Source organism: Ascaphus truei, chromosome 3 (assembly GCF_040206685.1).
Source record: "Ascaphus truei isolate aAscTru1 chromosome 3, aAscTru1.hap1, whole genome shotgun sequence".
Lineage (NCBI taxonomy): Eukaryota > Metazoa > Chordata > Amphibia > Anura > Ascaphidae > Ascaphus > Ascaphus truei.
Window position 1 is genome coordinate 4,483,684 of NC_134485.1, and position 26,900 is coordinate 4,510,583.

At 54.5% G+C, this 26,900-nt stretch overlaps 1 protein-coding gene across 2 annotated transcripts in view; it reads right to left on the reverse strand.

The window, feature by feature from the left end:
- Positions 1–2,299: 2,299 nt before the first annotated feature.
- The window catches only part of GJA5 (gap junction protein alpha 5), a 105,719-nt gene continuing 81,118 nt past the window's right edge, over positions 2,300–26,900 (reverse strand). For both annotated transcript variants that reach the window (XM_075593535.1, XM_075593536.1), the window contains exons 2-3: positions 9,106–9,201; positions 2,300–4,355 (exon numbers count right to left, since the gene is read on the reverse strand). In XM_075593535.1, the coding sequence (XP_075449650.1) occupies positions 3,240–4,331 (1,092 nt within the window). In that variant the 5' untranslated portion in view covers positions 4,332–4,355; positions 9,106–9,201 and the 3' untranslated portion in view covers positions 2,300–3,239. The remainder of the gene's footprint in view (positions 4,356–9,105; positions 9,202–26,900) is intronic.

Here is a 26,900-nt window from a genome sequence, read left to right on the forward strand (position 1 = left end):
GGACATGTAACGGGGACATGTAACGGGGACATGTAACAGGGACATGTAACGGGGACATAACGGGGACATGTAACGGGGACATGTAACGGGGACATGTAACGGGGACATGTAACGGGGACATGTAACGGGGACATGTAACGGGGGCATGTAACGGGGGCATGTAATGGGGACACTGTAACGGGGACATGTAACGGGGACATGTAACGGGGACATGTAACGGGGACATGTAACGGGGACATGTAACGGGGACATGTAACGGGGACATGTAACAGGGACATGTAACGGGGACATAACGGGGACATGTAACGGGGACATGTAACGGGGACATGTAACGGGGGCATGTAACGGGGGCATGTAACGGGGGCATGTAACGGGGACACTGTAACGGGGACATGTAACTGGGACATGTAACGGGGACATGTAACGGGGACATGTAACGGGGACATGTAACGGGGACATGTAACGGGGACATGTAACGGGGACATGTAACGGGGACATGTAACGGGGACATGTAACGGGGACATGTAACGGGGGCATGTAACGGGGACATGTAACGGGGACATAACGGGGACATGTAACGGGGACATGTAACGGGGACATGTAACGGGGACATAACGGGGACATGTAACGGGGACATAACGGGGACATGTAACGGGGACATGTAACGGGGGCATGTAACGGGGACATGTAACGGGGACATGTAACGGGGACATGTAACGGGGGCATGTAACGGGGGCATGTAACGGGGACATGTAACGGGGACATGTAACGGGGACATGTAACGGGGACATGTAACGGGGGCATGTAACGGGGACATGTAACGGGGACATGTAACGGGGACATGTAACGGGGGCATGTAACGGGGACATGTAATGGGGACATGTAACGGGGACATGTAACGGGGACACTGTAACGGGGACATGTAACGGGGACATGTAACGGGGGCATGTAACGGGGACATGTAACGGGGACATGTAACGGGGACATGTAACGGGGACATGTAACGGGGACATGTAACGGGGACATGTAACGGGGGCATGTAACGGGGACATGTAACGGGGACATGTAACGGGGACATGTAACGGGGACATGTAACGGGGACATGTAACGGGGGCATGTAACAGGGGCATGTAACGGGGACATGGTAACGGGGACATGGTAACGGGGACATGGTAACGGGGACATGTAACGGGGGCATGTAACGGGGACATGTAACGGGGACATGTAACGGGGACATGTAACGGGGACATGTAACGGGGACATGTAACGGGGGCATGTAACGGGGACATGTAACAGGGACATGTCCCTGTTTAAATAAAGCAGCCTCAGAGCTCTGAGAATCCAGCAGAGAGATAGTTAATTGCAGCCACTCAATTAACTAGTCTCCACCTGGACTAATGAGAGCTCTGTACAAAGTCTCATGTGAGACACAGGAGAGATTCCTTAGCTCACATTTGGGCTGACAGAAGGAGAGCAGAGAAGCCTGCACACAGATACTATCTTGAGCACAAAGACTGTGCTGAGATCAAGACACCAAGAGACCTATATTTCCTGGACACGGAGGACCTAGTAACCTGCCAGAGACTGACATGGAGGGCCACCTGCTTAAGGTACTTCCTGAGACTTTGGGGTGATAGGCTGGTAATGGGAATATCCCCCCAGTCCTGCAGATAGGGTCTGGGGAAGTAAGTTAGACCTTACATAGGGAGAGGGGTTAGTTATAATGTCACACAAATCGGTCTCCATTATATGTACCTCTGCACACATCTCTCACAGGCAGTGACTGGGTTAATACATCATTATGATTCTAAAACTGGCCACTTAAAAAAACATCCACTTGTAGGACCTGCATTAACTCTACGTTGGACCCATCCTAAAGTCTGCTTCTGAGACGTCACAATTTTGCCATATCTGTATTATCCCTAAAAATCTGTGCAATAGAATAAATTAGATTGTAAGCTTCTCGGAGCAGGGACTCCTCTTCCTTAATGTTACTCTTATGTCTGAAGCACTTATTCCCATGATCTGTTATTTATATTATCTGTTATTTATCTGATTACCACATGTATTACTACTGTGAAGCGCTGTGTACATTTATGGCGCTATATAAATAAAGACATACAATACAATACAATTCAATCAGGCAAAACGGGTGTAAAAAAACTGCACCATATTTATCAAAGAAAAAGTCCCATTCCTTTCAGTGTGAATGTTTTTGCTTCATACAGTATATCTAGTGTTGGGTTTCTTTGCCCCCACTTGCAGCGGAGAGACCCTACAGGGTAAAAGTGAAACAGCATTGCCATATTACCATATTTATTAAACAAAAGGATTTCCCATTCTTTCATGCAGGTGAGTTTAGTAAATAACCCCCACACTGTCCATAATATCAAACCTCAGGATGGCGTGAGTGTAGCTTTAAGCTTTAATTACAAATGCATTGCCTTGAAATGAGAATACGCAATGTGTGATGGTTTGAGAAATGTGTCAAGTCCATACTGGGACGCTCCAATCAGAGCGAGATCTCCATCCACCACTGACTTGCAGTCAGGGCACAACACTCCAATCAGGGAGATACATTCAGGAGATCTCCATCCGCCACTGACTTGCAGTCAGGGCACAATACTCTACTAAGAGAGAGCAGAATGTCCCATTCTTCACTCACTTGTGTGAGGAGGTCTCGCCAACTGGGAGGGTTGACCAGTATGGACAAAACCAATGATGTCAATGTCTAAATTAATTGTGCAGCACTTTAAATTACTTTTAGAGATAGAAAGGCTTTTATTGATGTGTTTCAATTGCTGGGGAATGGTTAAATATGAGGGTTTCTGACTTGCATATTGATTTTGACAAATCTTTTAAGGCAGAAGTACAAAGTTACAGAATAAAAATGAATTTTGCAGTGACGGGATTAGATCTACTCCAGGAGTGGCCAACTTAAGTCCTCAAGGGCCACCAACAGGCCAGAGTTTTATGATATTCCTGCTTCAGCACAGGTGGCTCAATCAGTAGCTCAGTCTGATCCACTGATTGGGCCACATGTGCTGTAACAGGGATATCCTCAAAGCCTGACCTGTTGGTGGCCCTTGAGGACTTGAGTTGGCCACATCTGGTATAGAGCAATCTGGGAGATGCAAATCCATCTTGGAAGCTTTGGTTTGTTACATAGTTACAAAGTACATAAATAACAAGGCACAGACAGGCAGAATCCCATTGTGACAATCATGGAGAATCAGTGATCACACGGCCAGGTCATCTGACCGAGCTTTGCTACTTGTTCCACTGGTCTTGCTGTGGCGACGGTTGCTGTGGTAGTAGCCATTGGAGACATGGAGTGGTGCAGAACTGTTGGACACTGGGGCACTTTGCGCATAGTTTATATGGATGAACTGTCCTTCTCCAACGTCTTCCTTACTTTTGACCCGCTCAGTGGCAAAATTGGCTGTGTTCTGCTGGGAAGCCAGAGTATTGAAGGGGTTGCTGAATTTGCCTTTGGTGTTTAGGCACTGGTTAAAGTCTGGAGGTGGGGTGCAGCTTTGGGACCGGTGCTCCGGTTCTTTTGTAGCTTCTCTCTGGGAATTGGGAATCGCGGTGCAAGAGCCGGAGATCTTTTGCTTGACCTTCTTCCATGCTAGGTAGTAAAGTTCTACAAGGCTGAGGACAAGTGACAGGACTGCCACCGCCAGCATAAATACAATGAAAACATTCTTCTCGGTGGGCCTGGACACGAAGCAGTTCACCGGATGTGGACAGGGAGACCTGCGGCATATGTATAAGGTATCCAAAAAAATCCCATAAAGCATGTACTGTCCAACAATAAAAGCAATTTCCATCACAGTACGGATCAAAATACTGCAAACATACGTGTTCAGTAAACTCCCCTGCAGTCTGATCTGCCCACTCAGCTCATCCCGGCACGACCGCTCTGGCTTTTCCACGGGGTATTCTTGCTGGTGGTACGTAGAGTCTCCATTCATATTCTGCTTTGATCTCTCTTCTGCTTCCCTGCTTTTCTTCTTTTCCTCCATGCGAACGGTGTGCATGGCGTGTCCCATGTACAGAAGGGACGGGGTAGAGACAAAGATGATCTGGAGGACCCAGTACCGGATGTGGGAAATGGGAAACGCCTTGTCGTAGCAGACATTTTCACAGCCAGGCTGGTTGGTGTCACACGTGAAGTCGGACTGCTCGTCCCCCCATGAGGACTCTGCTGCCGTGCCCAACACCAGCATCCGAAATATAAAGAGAATGGACAGCCATACTTTCCCCACCACCGTGGAATGTTTCTGGACCTCTTCAAGGAATTCTCCAAGGAAGCTCCAGTCACCCATATCAGCTTAGCTTGACCCAACTCTCTGTGAAAAGGGCAAACATACTTTATGTTACTGTATGCACGGTGACGCGACTGGTCAATGCGCAACATCCATGCACCTCCACAAGACAAAAATACATTTCTGACATCTCCATGATATCAACATTGATTACTTGTATAATAAAGAATCGGAGAAGCCTCTGCCCCCAATAGCTGGCCAGGGACGGTAACCCATCTGTACAGGAGAAGATGCATATGGGGAAAGGGGAGGAGGGGTCATGACCTTATTGGGGGTCATTCATGTCCCGGCTTCACCGTATCTATTAAAGAAAAACATTCCCATTGAAAGTAATGGGATTTTCTTGTTTGATAGATATGGGGCAGTGTTTTTTCTTCAGCCAGGAGGCTTTGATGTTAGAGACAATAGTGATGATTTCTCATCATGTAAAAGAATAGGTTTCAACACTATTGACGGCCGCCAATCGTTGGCAAGAAAGATTGTCGCCTGGCAAATATTTATGTATAGCTGCTGCCTCATTGCCCTGTCTGCTTATTCCTTCCGTGCATCAGGTGCCGTACCTGTCTGTCTGTGTATCCGTGTTACCCTCCTGGGATCTCTGTAAGTGAGTATCGCTGTCCTGAGGAAGGGAGAGAACTCGCGAAAGCTCATCTTATAGTATCCATTGTTAGTCCAAATAAAAAAGGTCTCACCTAATACTGAAGTACACAAACCTGAATCTATCTATACACCCCGGAGTGTGAGCGTTTGTTTATCATGGCCTCCCGGCTGCAAAACGGGGACGATACTCATGTTAGCGCCCATTACCAGATTTGTCTAAGAAAAGACATTCCGGTATTTACAGTTGTATATTTTTGGGAGTACACCAGTTTGTGTTCTTGGACGAGCGTTACTGGGCTTTTGCAGATCAGAGACAGTAATAAGTGGCCCTTAGCGATGTTATGTACTACCTGTTCAACAACTCTTCAGAAGGTGAGCCCCCAACATGTGAGCCCCCAACATGTGAGCCCCCAACATGTGAGCCCCCATCAGGTGAGCTCCCATCAGGTGAGTCCCAACATGTGAGCCCCCAACATGTGAGACCCCATCAGGTGAGCCCCCATCAGGTGAGCCCCCAACATGTGAGCCCCCATCAGGTGAGCCCCACACATGTGAGCCCCCATCATGTGAGTCCCCATCAGGTGAGTCCCAACATGTGAGCCCCCATCATGTGAGCCCCCAACATGTGAGCCCCCAACATGTGAGCCCCCAACATGTGAGCCCCCAACATATAAGCCCCCATCAGGTGAGCCCTCATCAGGTGAGCCCCCATCAAATGAGTCCCAACATGTGAGCCCCCAACATGTGAGCCCCCATCATGTGAGCCCCCATCATGTGAGCCCAAAACATGTGAGCCCCCATCATGTAAGCCCCCAACATGTGAGCCCCCATCATGTGAGCCCCATCATGTGAGCCCCCAACATGTGAGCCCCCAACATGTGAGCCCCCATCATGTGAGCCCCCAACATGTGAGCCCCCAACATGTGAGCCCCCAACAGGTGAGCCCCCAACATGTCAGCCCCCATCAGGTGAGCCCCCATCAGGTGAGCCCCCATCAGGTGAGCCCCCAACATGTGAGCCCCCATCAGGTGAGCCCCATCAGGTGAGCCCCCAACATGTGAGCCCCCAACATGTCAGCCCCCATCATGTGAGCCCCCAACATGTGAGCCCCCATCATGTGAGCCCCCATCAGATGAGTCCCTATTAGGTGAGCCCCCAACATGTGAGCCCCCAACATGTGAACCCCCATCACGTGAGCACCCATCATGTGAACCCCCATCAGGTGAGCCCCCATCAGGTGAGCCCCCATCAGGTGAGTCCCAACATGTGAGTCCCCATCAGGTGAGCCCCCATCAGGTGAGCCCCCATCAGATGAACCCCCATCAGGGGAGCCCCCATCAGGTGAACCCCCATCAGGGGAGCCCCCATCAGGTGAACCCCCATCAGGGGAGCCCCCATCAGATGATCCCCCATCATGTGAGCCCCCATCAGGTGAACCCCCATCAGGGGAGCCCCCATCAGGTGAACCCCCATCAGGGGAGCCCCCATCAGGTGAACCCCCATCAGGGGAGCCCCCATCAGATGAGCCCCCATCAGGGGAGCCCCCATCAGATGAGCCCCCATCAGGTGAGCCCCCATCAGCCCACATTTAGATACTGGAAGTCAGAAGGAATGGGGGCAGAGTATCAGAATTATAAGGAATGTAACAAAAGTTTCAAAAGGGCAATCAAATTAGCAAAAATGGATAATGAAAAAAGGATTGCAATGGAAAGTGATCAACCCTAAAAATTTCTTTAAGTACCTTAATAACACAAAAAATGAGAAAAGAAAATATAGGACCCTTTCAGTGTGAGATGGGTAGGCAGATTATTGGAGATAAGGAAAAAGCAGAGGTATTAAACACATTCTTTGCCTCTGTGTTTACAAGAGAAGAATCAATTGCAATAGTAGTGCCGCAGGAGGAAGCCACAACCTCTATGTTAACGAACTATTGGTTAACTGAGAAAAAAGTTAATAGACGAACTGATAAAATTAAAGTAAATAAGGCACCTAGCCCCGATGGCATACATCCAAGAGTTCTCAAGGAGTTAAGCTCAGTAATAGCAAAACCTTTATATTTAATATTCAAGGACTCCATTTCCACAGGATCAGTACCACAAGATTGGCGTAAAGCAGATGTGGTGCCTATATTTAAAAAGGGAGCTAGATCACAACCGGGGAATTATAGACCTGTAAGCCTGACTTCAAAAGTGGGGAAACTATTTGAAGGTTTAGTAAGGGATAATATTCAGGAATACCTAATGGAAAACAAAATAATTAGTAATAGTCAGCATGGATTTATGAAGGATAGATCTTGCCAAACTAACTACATTCATTTCTTTGATGAGGTAAGTAGGAATAGTGCCCAAAGTCATGCAGTAGCTGCAAAGGCAAACAAGATCTAAACGGGCAATGGCTGGGAGGGATGTCAACATAATTATGCGCCTTTACAAAGCATTAGTAAGACCACACCTTGAATATGGAGTACAATTTTGGACACCACTCCTTAGAAAAGACATTATGGAACTAGAGAGAGTGCAGAGAAGAGCCACCAAATTAATAAAGGGGATGGACAATCTAACTTATGAGGAGAGGCTAGCTAAATTAGATTTGTTTACATTAGAAAAGAGGTGGATATGATAACTATATACAAATATATTCAGGGACAGTACAAGGAGCTTTCAAATGAACTATTCATCCCTAGAACATATCTCTTAAGGTTGGAGGAAAGGAGATTTTACCAGCAACAAAGGAAAGGGTTCTTTACAGTAAGGGCAGTTACAGTGTGGAATTCATTACCCATGGAGACTGTGATGGCAGATACAATAGATATCTTCAACAAAAAGGTTGAGCATCTTTTAAGAAAGTGAAGGTATACAGGGATATACCAAATAAGTATACATCGGAAGGATGATGATGCAGGGAGTAATCCCTGTTTCCCTGCCACTGAATCAATATACTGTAAGTACGGATATAGGATAAAGTATCTGTCGTCTAAATTTAGCATAGGGTGAACTTGATTGACGTATGTCTTTTTTTCAACCTCTTCGTCTATGTAACTATAACTATGTAACTGTAACTATGTAACTATAACTATGTAACTATGTAATGTTAGAAATCTGAACAGTAAGCAAAAGATAGCGCTGTGCATTAAATCAGGGGTGCTCAACTCCAGTCCTCAAGCTTCCCCTCCACCCCCCAACAGGTCAGGTTTTCAGGATATCCCTCCTTCAGCACAGGTGGCTCAATCAGTCCCTGCTTCAGATCAGAAGACTTAATCAGAGCTTCTGATTGTGCCACCTGTGCTGAAACTGGGATATCCTGAAAACCTGACCTGTTGTGGGAAGGGAGCTTGAGGACTGGGGTTCAGCACCCCTGCATTAACATCCTTTCAGTAGTAAGTAGGAAGATCTGTCCAATCAGCACTGGCAGACGCGTCACTTTCCACCATCTGTCAGAGACGCTCGGGCATGCTTGGCCTGGCTGAGACGCTCGGGCATGCTTGGCCTGGCTGAGACGCTCGGGCATGCTTGGCCTGGCTGAGACGCTCGGGCATGCTTGGCCTGGCTGAGACGCTCGGGCATGCTTGGCCTGGCTGAGACGCTCGGGCATGCTTGGCCTGGCTGAGACGCTCGGGCATGCTTGGCCTGGCTGAGACGCTCGGGCATGCTTGGCCTGGCTGAGACGCTCGGGCATGCTTGGCCTGGCTGAGACGCTCGGGCATGCTTGGCCTGGCTGAGACGCTCGGGCATGCTTGGCCTGGCTGAGACGCTCGGGCATGCTTGGCCTGGCTGAGACGCTCGGGCATGCTTGGCCTGGCTGAGACGCTCGGGCATGCTTGGCCTGGCTGAGACGCTCGGGCATGCTTGGCCTGGCTGAGACGCTCGGGCATGCTTGGCCTGGCTGAGACGCTCGGGCATGCTTGGCCTGGCTGAGACGCTCGGGCATGCTTGGCCTGGCTGAGACGCTCGGGCATGCTTGGCCTGGCTGAGACGCTCGGGCATGCTTGGCCTGGCTGAGACGCTCGGGCATGCTTGGCCTGGCTGAAGGAGTTTCCAAGCGACTAAAACTGGATACCGTGTAAATATCTGATGAAAGATGTGCGAAGCAGATGGTAACAGATGCATTACATTCACTGCCAGGCGGGCGTGTGGGCTTATAAGAAATGAAGAAAGACATTATAATAAGTTATTACCGCCCGTGCCATGAGCCGCTCCTGTTTCTCCGAGCTCCTGCTTCTGGATTTCCCAGCAGGTCGCTTTAAGACGCAGTTAGCGACTTCCTGGGAACACTACGGAAAAATAAGGACAGGGGTGAATATAAACGTATCAAATTCGTATTTTTATAAACAGACGCAACCGGAGATAAGGAAGACACGGGAATTCCCCGTTACACACTCACCTGCCGCACACAACAGCGTGCGTGCACCAGTTACACCGGCACAGATGCATGTCACATCACAAGTGGCCACCTGCAGTCCTCAAGGGCCACCAACAGGTCCGGTTTAAAGGATATCCTCACTTCAGTAAAGAAGTAAGCAGAGATATCCTTAAAACCTGACCTGTTGGTGACCCTTGAGCACTGGAGTTAGCCACACATGCGTTAGATAATAAAGTGTGATATGAATATGTACACGGGAAAAGCCGAAATGTATTAGTTGCTTAATCCACAGGCTATTCATCTCCATTCAAAGGCAGGGGTGTGTGTTTATATGGGGCTATTTAAACGGGGTTAGGGTGGCATGGCAGCATCTCTGATTTGACCCGAATAATAATCATGATTCTGGATTATCTCGTGTTTTTTGCCCCCTGCCCTGCTGTCCTTCACTGTCACTCCGGGGAACGGTTATTGTACCTTTCCTTGGCCACACGCTCACACGCTCACACGCTCACACGCTCACACGCTCACACGCTCACATGCGTCGTTCCGATCCTTCAGTAGTTTCCCATTTTGCAGACACATTGATTTGACGCCACTTACTGCGGGGGCGGTTACTGGGCCAGTCACAGTACTGCGGGGGCGGTTACTGGGCCTGTCACAGTACTGCGAGGGCGGTTACTGGGCCTGTCACTGTACTGCGGGGGCGGTTACTGGGCCTGTCACAGTACTGCAGGGGCGGTTACTGGGCCTGTCACAGTACTGCGGGGGCGGTTACTGGGCCTGTCACAGTACTGCAGGGGCGGTTACTGGGCCTGTCACAGTACTGCAGGGGCGGTTACTGGGCCTGTCAAAGTACTGCGGGGGCGGTTACTGGGCCTGTCACAGTACTGCGGGGGCGGTTACTGGGCCTGTCACAGTACTGCAGGGGCGGTTACTGGGCCTGTCACAGTACTGCGGGGGCGGTTACTGGGCCTGTCACAGTACTGCGGGGGCGGTTACTGGGCCTGTCACAGTACTGCGGGGGCGGTTACTGGGCCTGTCACAGTACTGCGGGGGCGGTTACTGGGCCTGTCACAGTACTGCGGGGGCGGTTACTGGGCCTGTCACAGTACTGCGGGGGCTGTTACTGGGCCTGTCACAGTACTGCGGGGGTGGTTACTGGGCCTGTCACAGTACTGCGGTGGCGGTTACTGGGCCTGTCACAGTACTGCGGGGGCGGTTACTGGGCCTGTCACAGTACTGCGGGGGTGGTTACTGGGCCTGTCACAGTACTGCGGGGGCGGTTACTGGGCCTGTCACAGTACTGCGGGGGCGGTTACTGGGCCTGTCACAGTACTGCGGGGGCGGTTACTGGGCCTGTCACAGTACTGCGGGGGCGGTTACTGGGCCTGTCACAGTACTGCGGGGGCGGTTACTGGGCCTGTCACAGTACTGCGGGGGCGGTTACTGGGCCTGTCACAGTACTGCGGGGGCGGTTACTGGGCCTGTCACAGTACTGCGGGGGCGGTTACTGGGCCTGTCACAGTACTGCGGGGGCGGTTACTGGGCCTGTCACAGTACTGCGGGGGCGGTTACTGGGCCTGTCACAGTACTGCGGGGGCGGTTACTGGGCCTGTCACAGTACTGCGGGGGCGGTTACTGGGCCTGTCACAGTACTGCGGGGGCGGTTACTGGGCCTGTCACATTACTGCGGGGCGGTTACTGGGCCTGTCACAGTACTGCGGGGGCAGTTACTGGGCCTGTCACAGTACTGCGGGAGCGGTTACTGGGCCTGTCACAGTACTGCGGGGGCGGTTACTGGGCCTGTCACAGTACTGCGGGGGCGGTTACTGGGCCTGTCACAGTACTGCGGGGGCGGTTACTGGGCCTGTCACAGTACTGCGGGGGCGGTTACTGGGCCTGTCACAGTACTGCGGGGGCTGTTACTGGGCCTGTCACAGTACTGCGGGGGCGGTTACTGGGCCTGTCACAGTACTGCGGGGGCGGTTACTGGGCCTGTCACAGTACTGCGGGGGCGGTTACTGGGCCTGTCACAGTACTGCGGGGGCGGTTACTGGGCCTGTCACAGTACTGCGGGGGCGGTTACTGGGCCTGTCACAGTACTGCGGGGGCGGTTACTGGGCCTGTCACAGTACTGCGGGGGCGGTTACTGGGCCTGTCACAGTACTGCGGGGGCGGTTACTGGGCCTGTCACAGTACTGCAGGGGCGGTTACTGGGCCTGTCACAGTACTGCGGTGGCGGTTACTGGGCCTGTCACAGTACTGCGGGGGCGGTTACTGGGCCTGTCACAGTACTGCGGGGGCGGTTACTGGGCCTGTCACAGTACTGCGGGGGCGGTTACTGGGCCTGTCACAGTACTGCGGGGGCGGTTACTGGGCCTGTCACAGTACTGCGGGGGCGGTTACTGGGCCTGTCACAGTACTGCGGGGGCAGTTACTGGGCCTGTCACAGTACTGCGGGGGCGGTTACTGGGCCTGTCACAGTACTGCGGGGGCGGTTACTGGGCCTGTCACAGTACTGCGGGGGGCGGTTACTGGGCCTGTCACAGTACTGCGGGGGCGGTTACTGGGCCTGTCACAGTACTGCGGGGGCGGTTACTGGGCCTGTCACAGTACTGCGGGGCGGTTACTGGGCCTGTCACAGTACTGCGCGAGAACCCGCCCAGTGTATTGTACTGGAGCAAACCTGCAGCTAGAAATTCTTCATGGAATATCCCCATTGTTTATCGGGATAATGTTTTCCTATCACTGCTTCCATGCTGAGTGCGGACCGGGCGGTAATCTTGTGTTGGAGTAACCAGTCTGTATACTGCCGTGCTGCGGTAATCTTGTGTTGGAGTAACCAGTCTGTATACTGCCGGGCTGTGGTAATCTTGTGTTGGAGTAACCAGTCTGTATACTGCCGTGCTGTGGTAATCTTGTGTTGGAGTAACCAGTCTGTATACTGCCGGGCCGTGGTAATCTTGTGTTGGAGTAACCAGTCTGTATACTGCCGGGCTGTGGTAATCTTGTGTTGGAGTAACCGGTCTGTATACTGCCGTGCTGCGGTAATCTTGTGTTGGAGTAACCAGTCTGTATACTGCCGGGCCGTGGTAATCTTGTGTTGGAGTAACCAGTCTGTATACTGCCGGGCTGTGGTGATCTTGTGTTGGAGTAACCAGTCTGTATACTGCCGGGCTGTGGTAATCTTGTGTTGGAGTAACCAGTCTGTATACTGCCGGGCCGTGGTAATCTTGTGTTGGAGTAACCGGTCTGTATACTGCCGTGCTGCGGTAATCTTGTGTTGGAGTAACCAGTCTGTATACTGCCAGGCTGTGGTAATCTTGTGTTGGAGTAACCGGTCTGTATACTGCCGTGCTGCGGTAATCTTGTGTTGGAGTAACCAGTCTGTATACTGCCGGGCCGTGGTAATCTTGTGTTGGAGTAACCAGTCTGTATACTGCCGGGCTGTGGTAATCTTGTGTTGGAGTAACCAGTCTGTATACTGCCGTGCTGCGGTAATCTTGTGTTGGAGTAACCAGTCTGTATACTGCCGGGCTGTGGTAATCTTGTGTTGGAGTAACCGGTCTGTATACTGCCGTGCTGCGGTAATCTTGTGTTGGAGTAACCAGTCTGTATACTGCCGTGCTGCGGTAATCTTGTGTTGGAGTAACCAGTCTGTATACTGCCGGGCTGTGGTAATCTTGTGTTGGAGTAACCAGTCTGTATACTGCCGGGCTGTGGTAATCTTGTGTTGGAGTAACCAGTCTGTATACTGCCGTGCTGTGTTCCCATTGGCCAATACCGGCTCATTGTAATAAGTGAGGGTCATTCTCTCTGTTGCGATACAGAGAGGGCGCCCCAGGCTGCCTGCAGGGACAGGGCCCTTTTTATCCTGCTGACTCGTTTTGTGCCACATTGCCCACGAGGACCTAGCTTTATTAGGCACCATTGGCCCATTTAGCGGGGCATTAACTTTAGTTCCCGTCACTTTGCTGGAAACGCAGCAATCGCCAGAGAAAGTGACATCGCGCTGAAGCTGCAGAACGCGCAATACCCTACACCTAACCCCGGTATTACTCCCATCCAGGCGCGGAGATCGGGCTTCTCCCAGGCGTGCGCCCTGTCTCCGCGCCGGGAGGGGAGTGACGCCGGGCACAGCGGTGACTCACAGTGCATAGTGCCGCAGTAATCCCGGCTGTGTTCACCTTTCCTCTCCTACAAACGCCCTATTCCAATGTCTGGAAGGGAATAGCACCAAGACTTAAATAAGGTCACATTATGTGAAGATAACGTAGCTGTATCCTAAAATAACATATCGCCGTTAGGCCGATACCAATGAGTTCTAGTACGGCCCTTTTCTGCATATAAAGAGTTTAGTGGATATGTTGGTAACGCAGGGAAAATAACGCCTGTCCCTGTTTTGAGTAATGTCCTGTTATCTGCCTGATTTAACAGAGCTTACTGTATCTAGGCCAGGGGTCGGCCGACGCCGGTCCTCAAGAGCCACCAACAGGTCTGGTTTTAAGGATATCCCTGCTTCAGCACAGGTGGCTGAATCAGTGGGTCAGTCATTGACTGACATTGTGCTGAAGCACAGATATCCTTTAAACCTGTCCTGTTGATGGCCCAGGGGGACAGGAGTTGAGCACCCCTGATATAGGCCCGTGCGCCCCCTAACGTTGATAATAATACCGGCCTGTTACAGTAAGATTATACCCAGCTCTGAATACGTGGTGTGGTCCGTTAGGGTTTTCTTCTTTCCTCGTTATAATTTCATTCCATACCAAAGGGACCCACAATGCACTGCAAGGCCACGTGTGCGAGTCCCTATGGCAGTAACCCGGTGGAAATAGGAGAATGGAAAGGACTTTCAGCATTGTTTGGGGAGGGGGAGACTGTCCCTCTCTAGCACTCAGGAAATACAAGCACAGAACTACGGCCACCAGGTCAGAGGGGGTTAATCCCTCGGTGTCGGAATCCGTAGCGATGGTGTGTTACAAGCGTCACCAAGAGCGCCTCCTCCTCTCCTCTCTCCTCTCCAGTGACATGCTCAGACTGTGACACAGCGGGGCCACTTCCAGCCACTTACACGTTAAGCTTCTCAGTATGTGACATGCAACTAGATCTCTGAGCCCGGGCTGGGACATTGCAGGAGAAGTGACAATTTAACGGGCCATTGCACTCCTCGCCCTAATCCCGTATAGAATAATAATTGGGGGATAATCGCCGCCATTGTGCGGTGTCTAATTGCAGACTCATTAAGTGCACCTCTACTGCAGCCACCGAGCCACCTGTGCTGAAGCAGGGAGCCGTTGGTGGCCCTTGTGGACTGGAGTTGGCGTCCCCTGTGCGAGTGTCTGATTAGGGGAGCGGATAACATGGGCCAGATCTAGAAGATCCCTTGGTTCCAATGCAGTTAGATATATTGTCTCCATGCCGAGAGCCTGAGATAAACAGCTGTGGGCTTTATTTGTGTGTAATGTGCCTGTGTGACATTATAATGCTCCTCCTTGTGTGTAATGTGCCTGTGTGACATTATAATGCTCCTCCTTGTGTGTAATGTGCCTGTGTGACATTATAATGCTCCTCCTTGTGTGTAATGTGCCTGTGTGACATTATAATGCTCCTCCTTGTGTGTAATGTGCCTGTGTGACATTATAATGCTCCTCCTTGTGTGTAATGTGCCTGTGTGACATTATAATGCTCCTCCTTGTGTGTAATGTGCCTGTGTGACATTATAATGCTCCTCCTTGTGTGTAATGTGCCTGTGTGACATTATAATGCTCCTCCTTGTGTGTAATGTGCCTGTGTGACATTATAATGCTCCTCCTTGTGTGTAATGTGCCTGTGTGACATTATAATGCTCCTCCTTGTGTGTAATGTGCCCCTGTGTGACATTATAATGTTCCTCCTTGTGTGTAATGTGCCCCGGTGTGACATTATAATGCTCCTCCTTGTGCGCTACACCGGGGCTTGTCAGGCAGACGGTCTGCGGGCCGGATGCCACCCGCCGAGCACTTAGTTAGCGCGGTGGGCGGGACACTGCTGTTCAGGGTAAGAGTGGGGGTGAGGGGAGAGAGAAAAAGGATGAAAAGAGTGAGAGAAAAAGTGGGAGGGGGCACGTAAAGGAGAAGCAGGTGAGAACATGTAGGGGAGAAACAAGTGAGGAGGGGAGCGTGGGGAGAAGCTGGTGAGGAGGGGAGCATGGGGAGAAACTGGTGGGGAGGGGAGCATGGGGAGAAGCTGGTGGGGAGAAGCTGGTGAGGAAGAGCGTGTGGGAAGATGCTGGGGAGGATGGTAGTGTGGGGAGGAGCTGGTGAGGAGGGTAGCATGGGGAGAAGCTGGTGAGGAGGGTAGCGTGGGGAGAAGCTGGTGAAGTTGGGAGAAACTGGTGAAGAGGGGAGTGTGGGGAGAAGCTGGAGAGGAATGTGGGGAGAAGCTGGTGAGGAGGGGAGCGTGGGGAGAAGCTGGTGAGGAGGGGAGTGTGGGGAGAAGCTGGTGAAGAGGGGAGTGGGGGGAGAAGCTGGTGAAGAGGGGAGTGGGGGGAGAAGCTGGTGAAGAGGGGAGTGTGGGGAGAAGCTGGAGAGGAGGGGGATGTGGGGAGAAGCTGGTGAGGAGGGGAGCGTGGGGAGAAGCTGGTGAGGAGGGGAGTGTGGGGAGAAGCTGGTGAGGAGGGGAGTGTGGGGAGAAGCTGGTGAGGAGGGGAGTGTGGGGAGAAGCTGGTGGGGAGGGGAGTGTGTGGAGAAGCTGGTGGGGAGGGGAGTGTGGTGAGAAGCTGGGAGGAGGGAAGCGTGGGGAGGAGGGAAGCGTGGGGAGAAGCTGGTGAGGAGGGGAGTGTGGGGAGAAGCGGGTGAGGAGGGGAACGTAGGAAGAAGTTGGTGAGGAGGGGAGCGTGGGGAGAAGCTGGAGAGGTGGGGAGAAGATAGTGAGGAGGGGAAGAGGGGAGCATGGGGAGAAGCTAGTTAGGAGGGGAATGTGGGAAGAAGCTAGAGAGGGGGGGGCATGGGGAGAAGCTGGTGAGGAGATCATGGGGATAAGCTGGAGAGGAGGAGATCATAGGGAGAAGCTGGTGAGGAGGGGAACGTGGGGAGAAGCTGGTGAGGAGGGGAACATGGCGAGAGGCAGGTGAGGAGGGGAGTGTGGGGAGAAGCTGTAGAGGGGGGAGCGTGGGGAGAAGTTGGTGAGGAGGGGGCATGAATCTTGCATATAACCATACTCCTACAATATGTATTATTTGCATATTTTATTACGTTTCTGGTACGTACAGTACGGCCTGAATGAAGTACAATGAAATCTAATCATGTCCATCATAGAAATTGAGTTTGACCCCCCAGTGCTACATGGTCGGGGTGGATACCTTCTGAATGAATGATTTGGTTTCCTATTTGTTAGTGTCCTGTGCACCATGCTGCTGCTTTTTAGCTTTGTATGTCACCTGAGACAACTTGGAATAGATCATTTTCTCCATCTGAGATATCGTAATTGGAGAATCTTCTTAGAGAAAATACAACCCAAAATGGACCAGACACCATGGACCGGACACATGGACCGGACAACGTGGACCGGACAACGTGGACCGGACAACGTGGACCGGACACCGTGGACCGGACACCATGGACCGGACACATGGACCGGACACGTGGACCGGACACGTGGACCGGACACGTGGACCGGACACCGTGGACCGGACACCGTGGACCGGACACCATGGACCGGACAACATGGACCGGACACGTGGACTAGGGCTTTACAATTAGTTCTCCAAAGCGGCCACATCAGAAAACGGGTAGAAAGGACACAAGCTGATTACGATATCATTTTAGGTGCATTTCAAACCGTGAAAATGATAATATTGTATAATTTTGCAGATGTGTATTATATCTGTCCCATACATATATACGTGACCTTTATATCTGTCCCGTACATATATACGTGACCTTTATATCTGTCCCATACATATATACGTGACCTTTATATCTGTCCCATACATATATACGTGACCTTTATATCTGTCCCATACATATATACGTGACCTTTACTTACTAGTGAGTTTGGGTGAGAAATGGCGCATTGCTCATGCTAATTTAAGACTAGTTGCTTAAGCAGCTGAGAGCATGATATGTATTTATTATGGACTTTCAGTGAATACTAGTTATTAACACTTCATGAGTTGAAGGTGAAGGGGTTTTACAGCACTATAAACATACAGTATGTTGTCGTGACTCGTGCAACTTTCATTGAATATTAATGTGAAGCAGCTTTAGGAGAGATGACATGCCTGCGGGGGATCTGTTTACATGTGCAGCTAATGAAAGTTGGAGAAGACACAAAGACCTTGGAGACAAACGCGGGGCGATACTAAGACACTTCTGGCAATCCCACAAGGAACACTTGGAACAGTGACCGTGTTATAGGAATGAGATGGTTCTTGGAAGTGAAACCGCCATGTGGAACCCAGCAGACTGAATAACAGAGAGAAGAGAGAAGAGAGCAACATATGTATGTTGAACGTCGCACATGCACACACAGGGCACACAACACACAGATGTCAGGGTACACAACATTGTCCTGACCTTGGCAGAATGGTCTCCAATGTCTGCCTCAGGCCGGTCAGGTCCGTGTTTGACGTGTGGGGACTGTTTGCTCACACATGTCTGATGGAGTGTGGTATTGGGATAATGAGGGCTGGAGATATACAGGAGCGGGGTGATAACACAGGTGTGAGCTGGTTACCTGCCAGCGTCGCCCCAGCTCGGGCACAGGCTGTTCCACAGGAAGAAACATGGAGGCTCGTATGTATCACAGCAAACGTCGGGCGATTCCGGGCCCCAACACAACCCCATATGTATCAGAAACAATCCCGTAGCAATAAGATAGACAGGGCCGGCGTGATGGCGGTGCAGTCAGTACCTGTGCGCCGAGCCCCGCGATGACAGAGGCGCCGCTCGCTCCCGCACAACAATTACACTGCCTTGTATTGTATTGTATGTCTTTGTTCATATAGCGCCATTAATGTACATAGCGCTTCACATTAGTAATACACGGGGTATTCAAATAAATAACAGATAATATAAATAACAGATCATGGGAATAAGTGCTTCAGACATAAAAGTAACATTAAGGAAGAGAAGTCCCTGCCCCGAGGAGCTTACAGTCTAATTGAGTTCCGGGGGAGAGCGCGGGGCCTCTGTAACTCTCTAACCTTCTGCTCCAGGCATCTCCTCCCCATCATTATGGCTCCGAGACGTGAAATGCCATGACAACGGGGACACCCTGGGGAGTCGCATGGCGCCATGGCGTCACGTGTTGTCCTGTTGTCATGGCAAAGCGCTGCCAGTTGACGTCACGGAGCCATAATGACAAGATCACGCAGGAGGAGATGGTAAAAGCAGAGGCCCCGCACACGTCACTGCACCCAGCCCCGCACACGTCACTGCACCCAGCCCCGCACACGTCACTGCATCCAGCCCCGCACGTGTCACTGCACCCAGCCCCCCACACGTCACTGCACCCAGCCCCGTACACATCACTGCACCCAGCCCCGCACACGTCACTGCACCCAGCCCCGCACACGTCACTGCACCCAGCCCCGCACACGTCACTGCACCCAGCCCCGCACACGTCACTGCACCCAGCCCCGCACGTGTCACTGCACCCAGCCCCGCACGTGTCACTGCACCCAGCCCCGCACACGTCACTCACCCAGCCCCGTACACGTCACTGCACCCAGCCCCGCACACGTCACTGCACCCAGCCCCGCACACGTCACTGCACCCAGCCCCGCACACGTCACTGCACCCAGCCCCGCACACGTCACTGCACCCAGCCCCGCACACGTCACTGCACCCAGCCCCGCACACGTCACTGCACCCAGCCCCGTACACGTCACTGCACCCAGCCCCGCACGTGTCACTGCACCCAGCCCCGCACACGTCACTGCACCCAGCCCCGCACACGTCACTGCACCCAGCCCCGCACACGTCACTGCACCCAGCCCCGCACACGTCACTGCACCCAGCCCCGCACACGTCACTGCACCCAGCCCCACACATGTCACTGCGCCCAGCCCCGCACACGTCACTGCACCCAGCCCCACACACGTCACTGCACCCAGCCCCGCACGTGTCACTGCACCCAGCCCCGCACACGTCACTGCACCCAGCCCCGCACACGTCACTGCACCCAGCCCCGCACACGTCAGTGCACCCAGCCCCGCACACGTCACTGCACCCAGCCCCGCACACGTCACTGCACCCAGCCCCGTACACGTCACAGCACCCAGCCCCGCACACGTCACTGCACCCAGCCCCGTACACGTCACTGCACCCAGCCCCGCACACGTCACTGCACCCAGCCCCGCACACGTCACTGCACCCAGCCCCGCACACGTCACTGCACCCAGCCCCGCACACGTCACTGCACCCAGCCCCACACGTCACTGCTCCCAGCCCCGCACACGTCACTGCACCCAGCCCCGCACGTGTCACTGCACCCAGCCCCGCACACTTCACTGCACCCAGCCCCGCACATGTCACTGCACCCAGCCCCGTACACGTCACTGCACCCAGCCCCGTACACGTCACTGCACCCAGCCCCGCACACGTCACTGCACCCAGCCCCACACACGTCACTGCACCCAGCCCCACACACGTCACTGCACCCAGCCTCGCACATGTCACTGCACCCAGCCCCGCACACGTCACTGCACCCAGCCCCGCACGTGTCACTGCGCCCAGCCCTGCACACGTCACTGCACCAGCCCCGCACACGTCACTGCACCCAGCCCCGCACGTGTCACTGCGCCCAGCCCCGTACACGTCACTGCACCCAGCCCCGCACACGTCACTGCACCCAGCCCCGCACACGTCACTGCACCCAGCCCCACATGTCACTGCGCCCAGCCCCGTACACATCACTGCACCCAGCCCCGCACACGTCACTGCACCCAGCCCCGCACACGTCAGTGCATCCAGCCCCACACATGTCACTGCACCCAGCCCCACACATGTCACTGCACCCAGCTCCACACATGTCACTGCACCCAGCCCCACACGTGTCACTGCACCCAGCCCTGCACACGTCACTGCACCCAGCCCCACACATGTCACTGCACCCAGCTCCACACATGTCACTGCACCCAGCCCCACACGTGTCACTGCACCCAGCCCTGCACACGTCACTGCACCCAGCCCCGCACACGTCACTGCACCCAGCCCCGCACACGTCACTGCACCCAGCCCCGCACACGTCACTGCACCCAGCCCCACATGTCACTGCGCCCAGCCCCGTACACATCACTGCACCCAGCCCCGCACACGTCACTGCACCCAGCCCCGCACACGTCAATGCATCCAGCCCCACACATGTCACTGCACCCAGCCCCACACATGTCACTGCACCCAGCTCCACACATGTCACTGCACCCAGCCCCACACGTGTCACTGCACCCAGCCCTGCACACGTCACTGCACCCAGCCCCACACATGTCACTGCACCCAGCTCCACACATGTCACTGCACCCAGCCCCACACGTGTCACTGCACCCAGCCCTGCACACGTCACTGCACCCAGCCCCGCACACGTCACTGCACCCAGCCCCGCACACGTCACTGCACCCAGCCCCACACATGTCACTGCGCCCAGCCCCGCACACGTCACTGCACCCAGCCCCACACACGTCACTGCACCCAGCCCCGCACGTGTCACTGCACCCAGCCCCGCACACGTCACTGCACCCAGCCCCCCACACGTCACTGCACCCAGCCCCACACATGTCACTGCGCCCAGCCCCGCACACGTCACTGCACCCAGCCCCGCACACGTCACTGCACCCAGCCCCACACATGTCACTGCGCCCAGCCCCGCACACGTCACTGCACCCAGCCCCGCACACGTCACTGCACCCAGCCCCACACATGTCACTGCGCCCAGCCCCGCACACGTCACTGCACCCAGCCCCACACACGTCACTGCACCCAGCCCCGAACGTGTCACTGCGCCCAGCCCCGTACACGTCACTGCACCCAGCCCCCCACACGTCACTGCAGCCAGCCCCGCACACGTCACTGCACCCAGCCCTGCACGTGTCACTGCACCCAGCCCCGCACACGTCACTGCACCCAGCCCCGCACACGTCACTGCACCCAGCCCCGAACGTGTCACTGCGCCCAGCCCCCGTACACGTCACTGCACCCAGCCCCGCACACGTCACTGCACCCAGCCCCGCACACGTCACTGCACCCAGCCCCGCACACGTCACTGCACCCAGCCCCACATGTCACTGCGCCCAGCCCCACATGTCACTGCGCCCAGCCCCGTACACATCACTGCACCCAGCCCCGCACACGTCACTGCATCCAGCCCCACACATGTCACTGCACCCAGCCCCACACATGTCACTGCACCCAGCCCCACACACGTCACTGCACCCAGCCCCACACACGTCACTGCACCCAGCCCCGCACACGTCACTGCACCCAGCCCCGTACACGTCACTGCACCCAGTCCCGCACACGTCACTGCACCCAGCCCCACACATGTCACTGCACCCAGCCCCACATGTCACTGCACCCAGCCCCGTACACGTCACTGCACCCAGCCCCGCACACGTCACTGCTCCCAGCCCCGCACGTGTCACTGCACCCAGCCCCACACATGTCACTGCACCCAGCCCCACACACGTCACTGCACCCAGCCCCGCACACGTCACTGCACCCAGCCCCGCACACGTCACTGCACCCAGCCCCGCACACGTCACTGCACCCAGCCCCGCACACGTCACTGCACCCAGCCCCGCACACATCACTGCTCCCAGCCCCACACGTCACTGCTCCCAGCCCCGCACGCGTCACTGCACCCAGCCCCACACATGTCACTGCACCCAGCCCCACACATGTCACTGCACCCAGCCCCACACGTCACTGCACCCAGCCCCGTACACGTCACTGCACCCAGCCCCGCACACGTCACTGCACCCAGCCTCGCACATGTCACTGCACCCAGCCCCGCACACGTCACTGCACCCAGCCCCGCACGTGTCACTGCGCCCAGCCCTGCACACGTCACTGCACCAGCCCCGCACACGTCACTGCACCCAGCCCCGCACGTGTCACTGCGCCCAGCCCCGTACACGTCACTGCACCCAGCCCCGCACACGTCACTGCACCCAGCCCCGCACACGTCACTGCACCCAGCCCCACATGTCACTGCGCCCAGCCCCGTACACATCACTGCACCCAGCCCCGCACACGTCACTGCACCCAGCCCCGCACACGTCAGTGCATCCAGCCCCACACATGTCACTGCACCCAGCCCCACACATGTCACTGCACCCAGCTCCACACATGTCACTGCACCCAGCCCCACACGTGTCACTGCACCCAGCCCTGCACACGTCACTGCACCCAGCCCCACACATGTCACTGCACCCAGCTCCACACATGTCACTGCACCCAGCCCCACACGTGTCACTGCACCCAGCCCTGCACACGTCACTGCACCCAGCCCCGCACACGTCACTGCACCCAGCCCCGCACACGTCACTGCACCCAGCCCCGCACACGTCACTGCACCCAGCCCCACATGTCACTGCGCCCAGCCCCGTACACATCACTGCACCCAGCCCCGCACACGTCACTGCACCCAGCCCCGCACACGTCAATGCATCCAGCCCCACACATGTCACTGCACCCAGCCCCACACATGTCACTGCACCCAGCTCCACACATGTCACTGCACCCAGCCCCACACGTGTCACTGCACCCAGCCCTGCACACGTCACTGCACCCAGCCCCACACATGTCACTGCACCCAGCTCCACACATGTCACTGCACCCAGCCCCACACGTGTCACTGCACCCAGCCCTGCACACGTCACTGCACCCAGCCCCGCACACGTCACTGCACCCAGCCCCGCACACGTCACTGCACCCAGCCCCACACATGTCACTGCGCCCAGCCCCGCACACGTCACTGCACCCAGCCCCACACACGTCACTGCACCCAGCCCCGCACGTGTCACTGCACCCAGCCCCGCACACGTCACTGCACCCAGCCCCCCACACGTCACTGCACCCAGCCCCACACATGTCACTGCGCCCAGCCCCGCACACGTCACTGCACCCAGCCCCGCACACGTCACTGCACCCAGCCCCACACATGTCACTGCGCCCAGCCCCGCACACGTCACTGCACCCAGCCCCGCACACGTCACTGCACCCAGCCCCACACATGTCACTGCGCCCAGCCCCGCACACGTCACTGCACCCAGCCCCACACACGTCACTGCACCCAGCCCCGAACGTGTCACTGCGCCCAGCCCCGTACACGTCACTGCACCCAGCCCCCCACACGTCACTGCAGCCAGCCCCGCACACGTCACTGCACCCAGCCCTGCACGTGTCACTGCACCCAGCCCCGCACACGTCACTGCACCCAGCCCCGCACACGTCACTGCACCCAGCCCCGAACGTGTCACTGCGCCCAGCCCCCGTACACGTCACTGCACCCAGCCCCGCACACGTCACTGCACCCAGCCCCGCACACGTCACTGCACCCAGCCCCGCACACGTCACTGCACCCAGCCCCACATGTCACTGCGCCCAGCCCCACATGTCACTGCGCCCAGCCCCGTACACATCACTGCACCCAGCCCCGCACACGTCACTGCATCCAGCCCCACACATGTCACTGCACCCAGCCCCACACATGTCACTGCACCCAGCCCCACACACGTCACTGCACCCAGCCCCACACACGTCACTGCACCCAGCCCCGCACACGTCACTGCACCCAGCCCCGTACACGTCACTGCACCCAGTCCCGCACACGTCACTGCACCCAGCCCCACACATGTCACTGCACCCAGCCCCACATGTCACTGCACCCAGCCCCGTACACGTCACTGCACCCAGCCCCGCACACGTCACTGCTCCCAGCCCCGCACGTGTCACTGCACCCAGCCCCACACATGTCACTGCACCCAGCCCCACACACGTCACTGCACCCAGCCCCGCACACGTCACTGCACCCAGCCCCGCACACGTCACTGCACCCAGCCCCGCACACGTCACTGCACCCAGCCCCGCACACGTCACTGCACCCAGCCCCGCACACATCACTGCTCCCAGCCCCACACGTCACTGCTCCCAGCCCCGCACGCGTCACTGCACCCAGCCCCACACATGTCACTGCACCCAGCCCCACACATGTCACTGCACCCAGCCCCACACGTCACTGCACCCAGCCCCGTACACGTCACTGCACCCAGCCCCGCACACGTCACTGCTCCCAGCCCCGCACGTGTCACTGCACCCAGCCCCACACACGTCACTGCACCCAGCCCCGCACACGTCACTGCACCCAGCCCTGCACACGTCACTGCACCCAGCCCCGCACACGTCACTGCACCCAGCCCCGCACACGTCACTGCACCCAGCCCCGCACACGTCACTGCACCCAGCCCCGCACACGTCACTGCACCCAGCCCCGCACACGTCACTGCTCCCAGCCCCCCACACGTCACTGCTCCCAGCCCCGCACACGTCACTGCTCCCAGCCCCGCAGATAGATATCAGTGCAGCTAAGTGGTGACTTCTCTTTTCTTCTCTTTAGGGGACGAGCCGGTTGGACCCTGAAAGCCCGGGGATTTTTAAACAGATATCAAAATGTGAAAATAAGTCACATTGTAAATAGGAATTCTTCTGTTTAATGCTGTTACCCCGTATTATATTGTGCGAGGTAATGTCCCCCCGAACTCCGCCTGAAACACCTCCCCAAATCACTCAATGCTGTCAACCTGTGCTGAAGGAGGGATATCCTGCAAACCTGACCTGTTGATGGCTCTTGAGGACTGGAGTTGGCCAGTCAAAGATTGAGCCACCGATTGAGCCACGTGTGCTGAAGCAGGTATGTCCTGCAAACCTGACCTGTTGAGGAGTGGAGTTGACCTCCCCTGCTCTGTGTCCACAGGGAGAGACCAGTGAAAGTGACCAGGAATTAATATCCGCACTAACCGGATGCTGGACTGTGTGAGCTGGATACAGAGAGGGAGATTTACTTTCCTCAGATAGGGGTTATTACACTGCAATCCTCAGATAACTATCATCGACCTGAATGGCAGTGAGGGCAGGATTGGGGTGTGATAACCATGTCGAACGGTAAGTGAGTCTAGCCCAAAGAAAGACCAAAAAATGTGCTCGTAGATGTAACACCCCTTCCCTCCTCCTTGGGGAGATATGCGTGCTATGGTGCTACCTGTTAGGCTCACAAGAGGACTAAGCCTTCACGCTTGGGGATCCTGGTGTGGCTGGTGCAGCGCCTCCACCCGTGAGGATCCTTAATGGTTGTCAGTGAAATATAAAACAGTGTGAAATAAAGTGACAATACAATATTTGTGTATCAAATCCAAGTGCAATTAATCATAAAATATGGGGTTATAATGTGAAAATTCCCACATGTGAAATAAAAAGTGTAAAATCACACAAATATAAAAAAATCAAGGAGGGCAACAAAATCCTTTGCTCAAACCCTTAAAATAGGGACCCGTCTCCAAAGATACTTCAGTCATAACATTTTCTTTCCAGGGCCAAGGGGAGGAAACACAGCATAAAAAATAGTGCAAATAACGTCTGGCGACGATCTATTGATGATGTACTCTTTATATGGCTGGGGAGTCACGAAAGTCTTGAGGAGTTCCTTATCCATCTTAATAATAATGATTTACATTCAAGATTTACATCCAAATCTAGCAAAACAAAGTGGGGTGTTGTGGACCTAACCATCTATGTTAAAAACAACTTAATAAAAACAAAGATGTTTTTTTCAAACCAGTAGAAAGTACCAACTTTATTCTACAGTCCAACTGCCATCATCCCAGGGGGGGTAGAGAATTTCCCCTTTGGGCAGTTTCAAAGACTAAAAAGAAACGGATGAATTTGTCCAACAGTCTCAAATTCTTCAAAGGAGATTTATGGAAAGAGGCTACAGAAAAAGGGACCGAGACAGAGAAGTCAGGAGACTACAATGTAGCATTTCTAACTAATTACAATAGAGAGGCAATCAAAATCAGCAATATCATAAAAAACACTGGCACATTCATAAAAAGGATCCAATCCTGATAAACAGCCGCCCGGATAGGACAAATGTGATATTCAAAAGGGCACAGAACCCAAAGCAGCGCAGGGGACGCAGGGGACGGAGGGGACGCAGGGGACGCCACAACTCACGGAGGCGCCAGTACCTACGGAGCCGGTGAGATCGCAGCTTGCATGCGGAGCAGGAAATTCTGCTTGTGATCCATTTTCAATATTCAAAAGAATGCACGAAATGTAAGTGCGAATTGTAAAGATTTCTAAGAGATGTACAAAGTTTTTTTGACAATCTAAAGCAGGGGTGAGCAAACTTTTTATGCCGAGCCCCCCTTTTCATCCATAAAATTTCTCAGTCCCCCCCCTGCCTGATGTAATCAAAATCACATGAAAAAAAAACCTTTATTAAACGGTACACAGTATACAATGTAAATACAAATATGTCTAAATACTTACATATTTCAGCAGCTCGCGCTTGCAAAATTAGGCTGCATTCACGCTGTCGCTGAGAGCGGTGACATCACCAACTCTCCAAGCATGA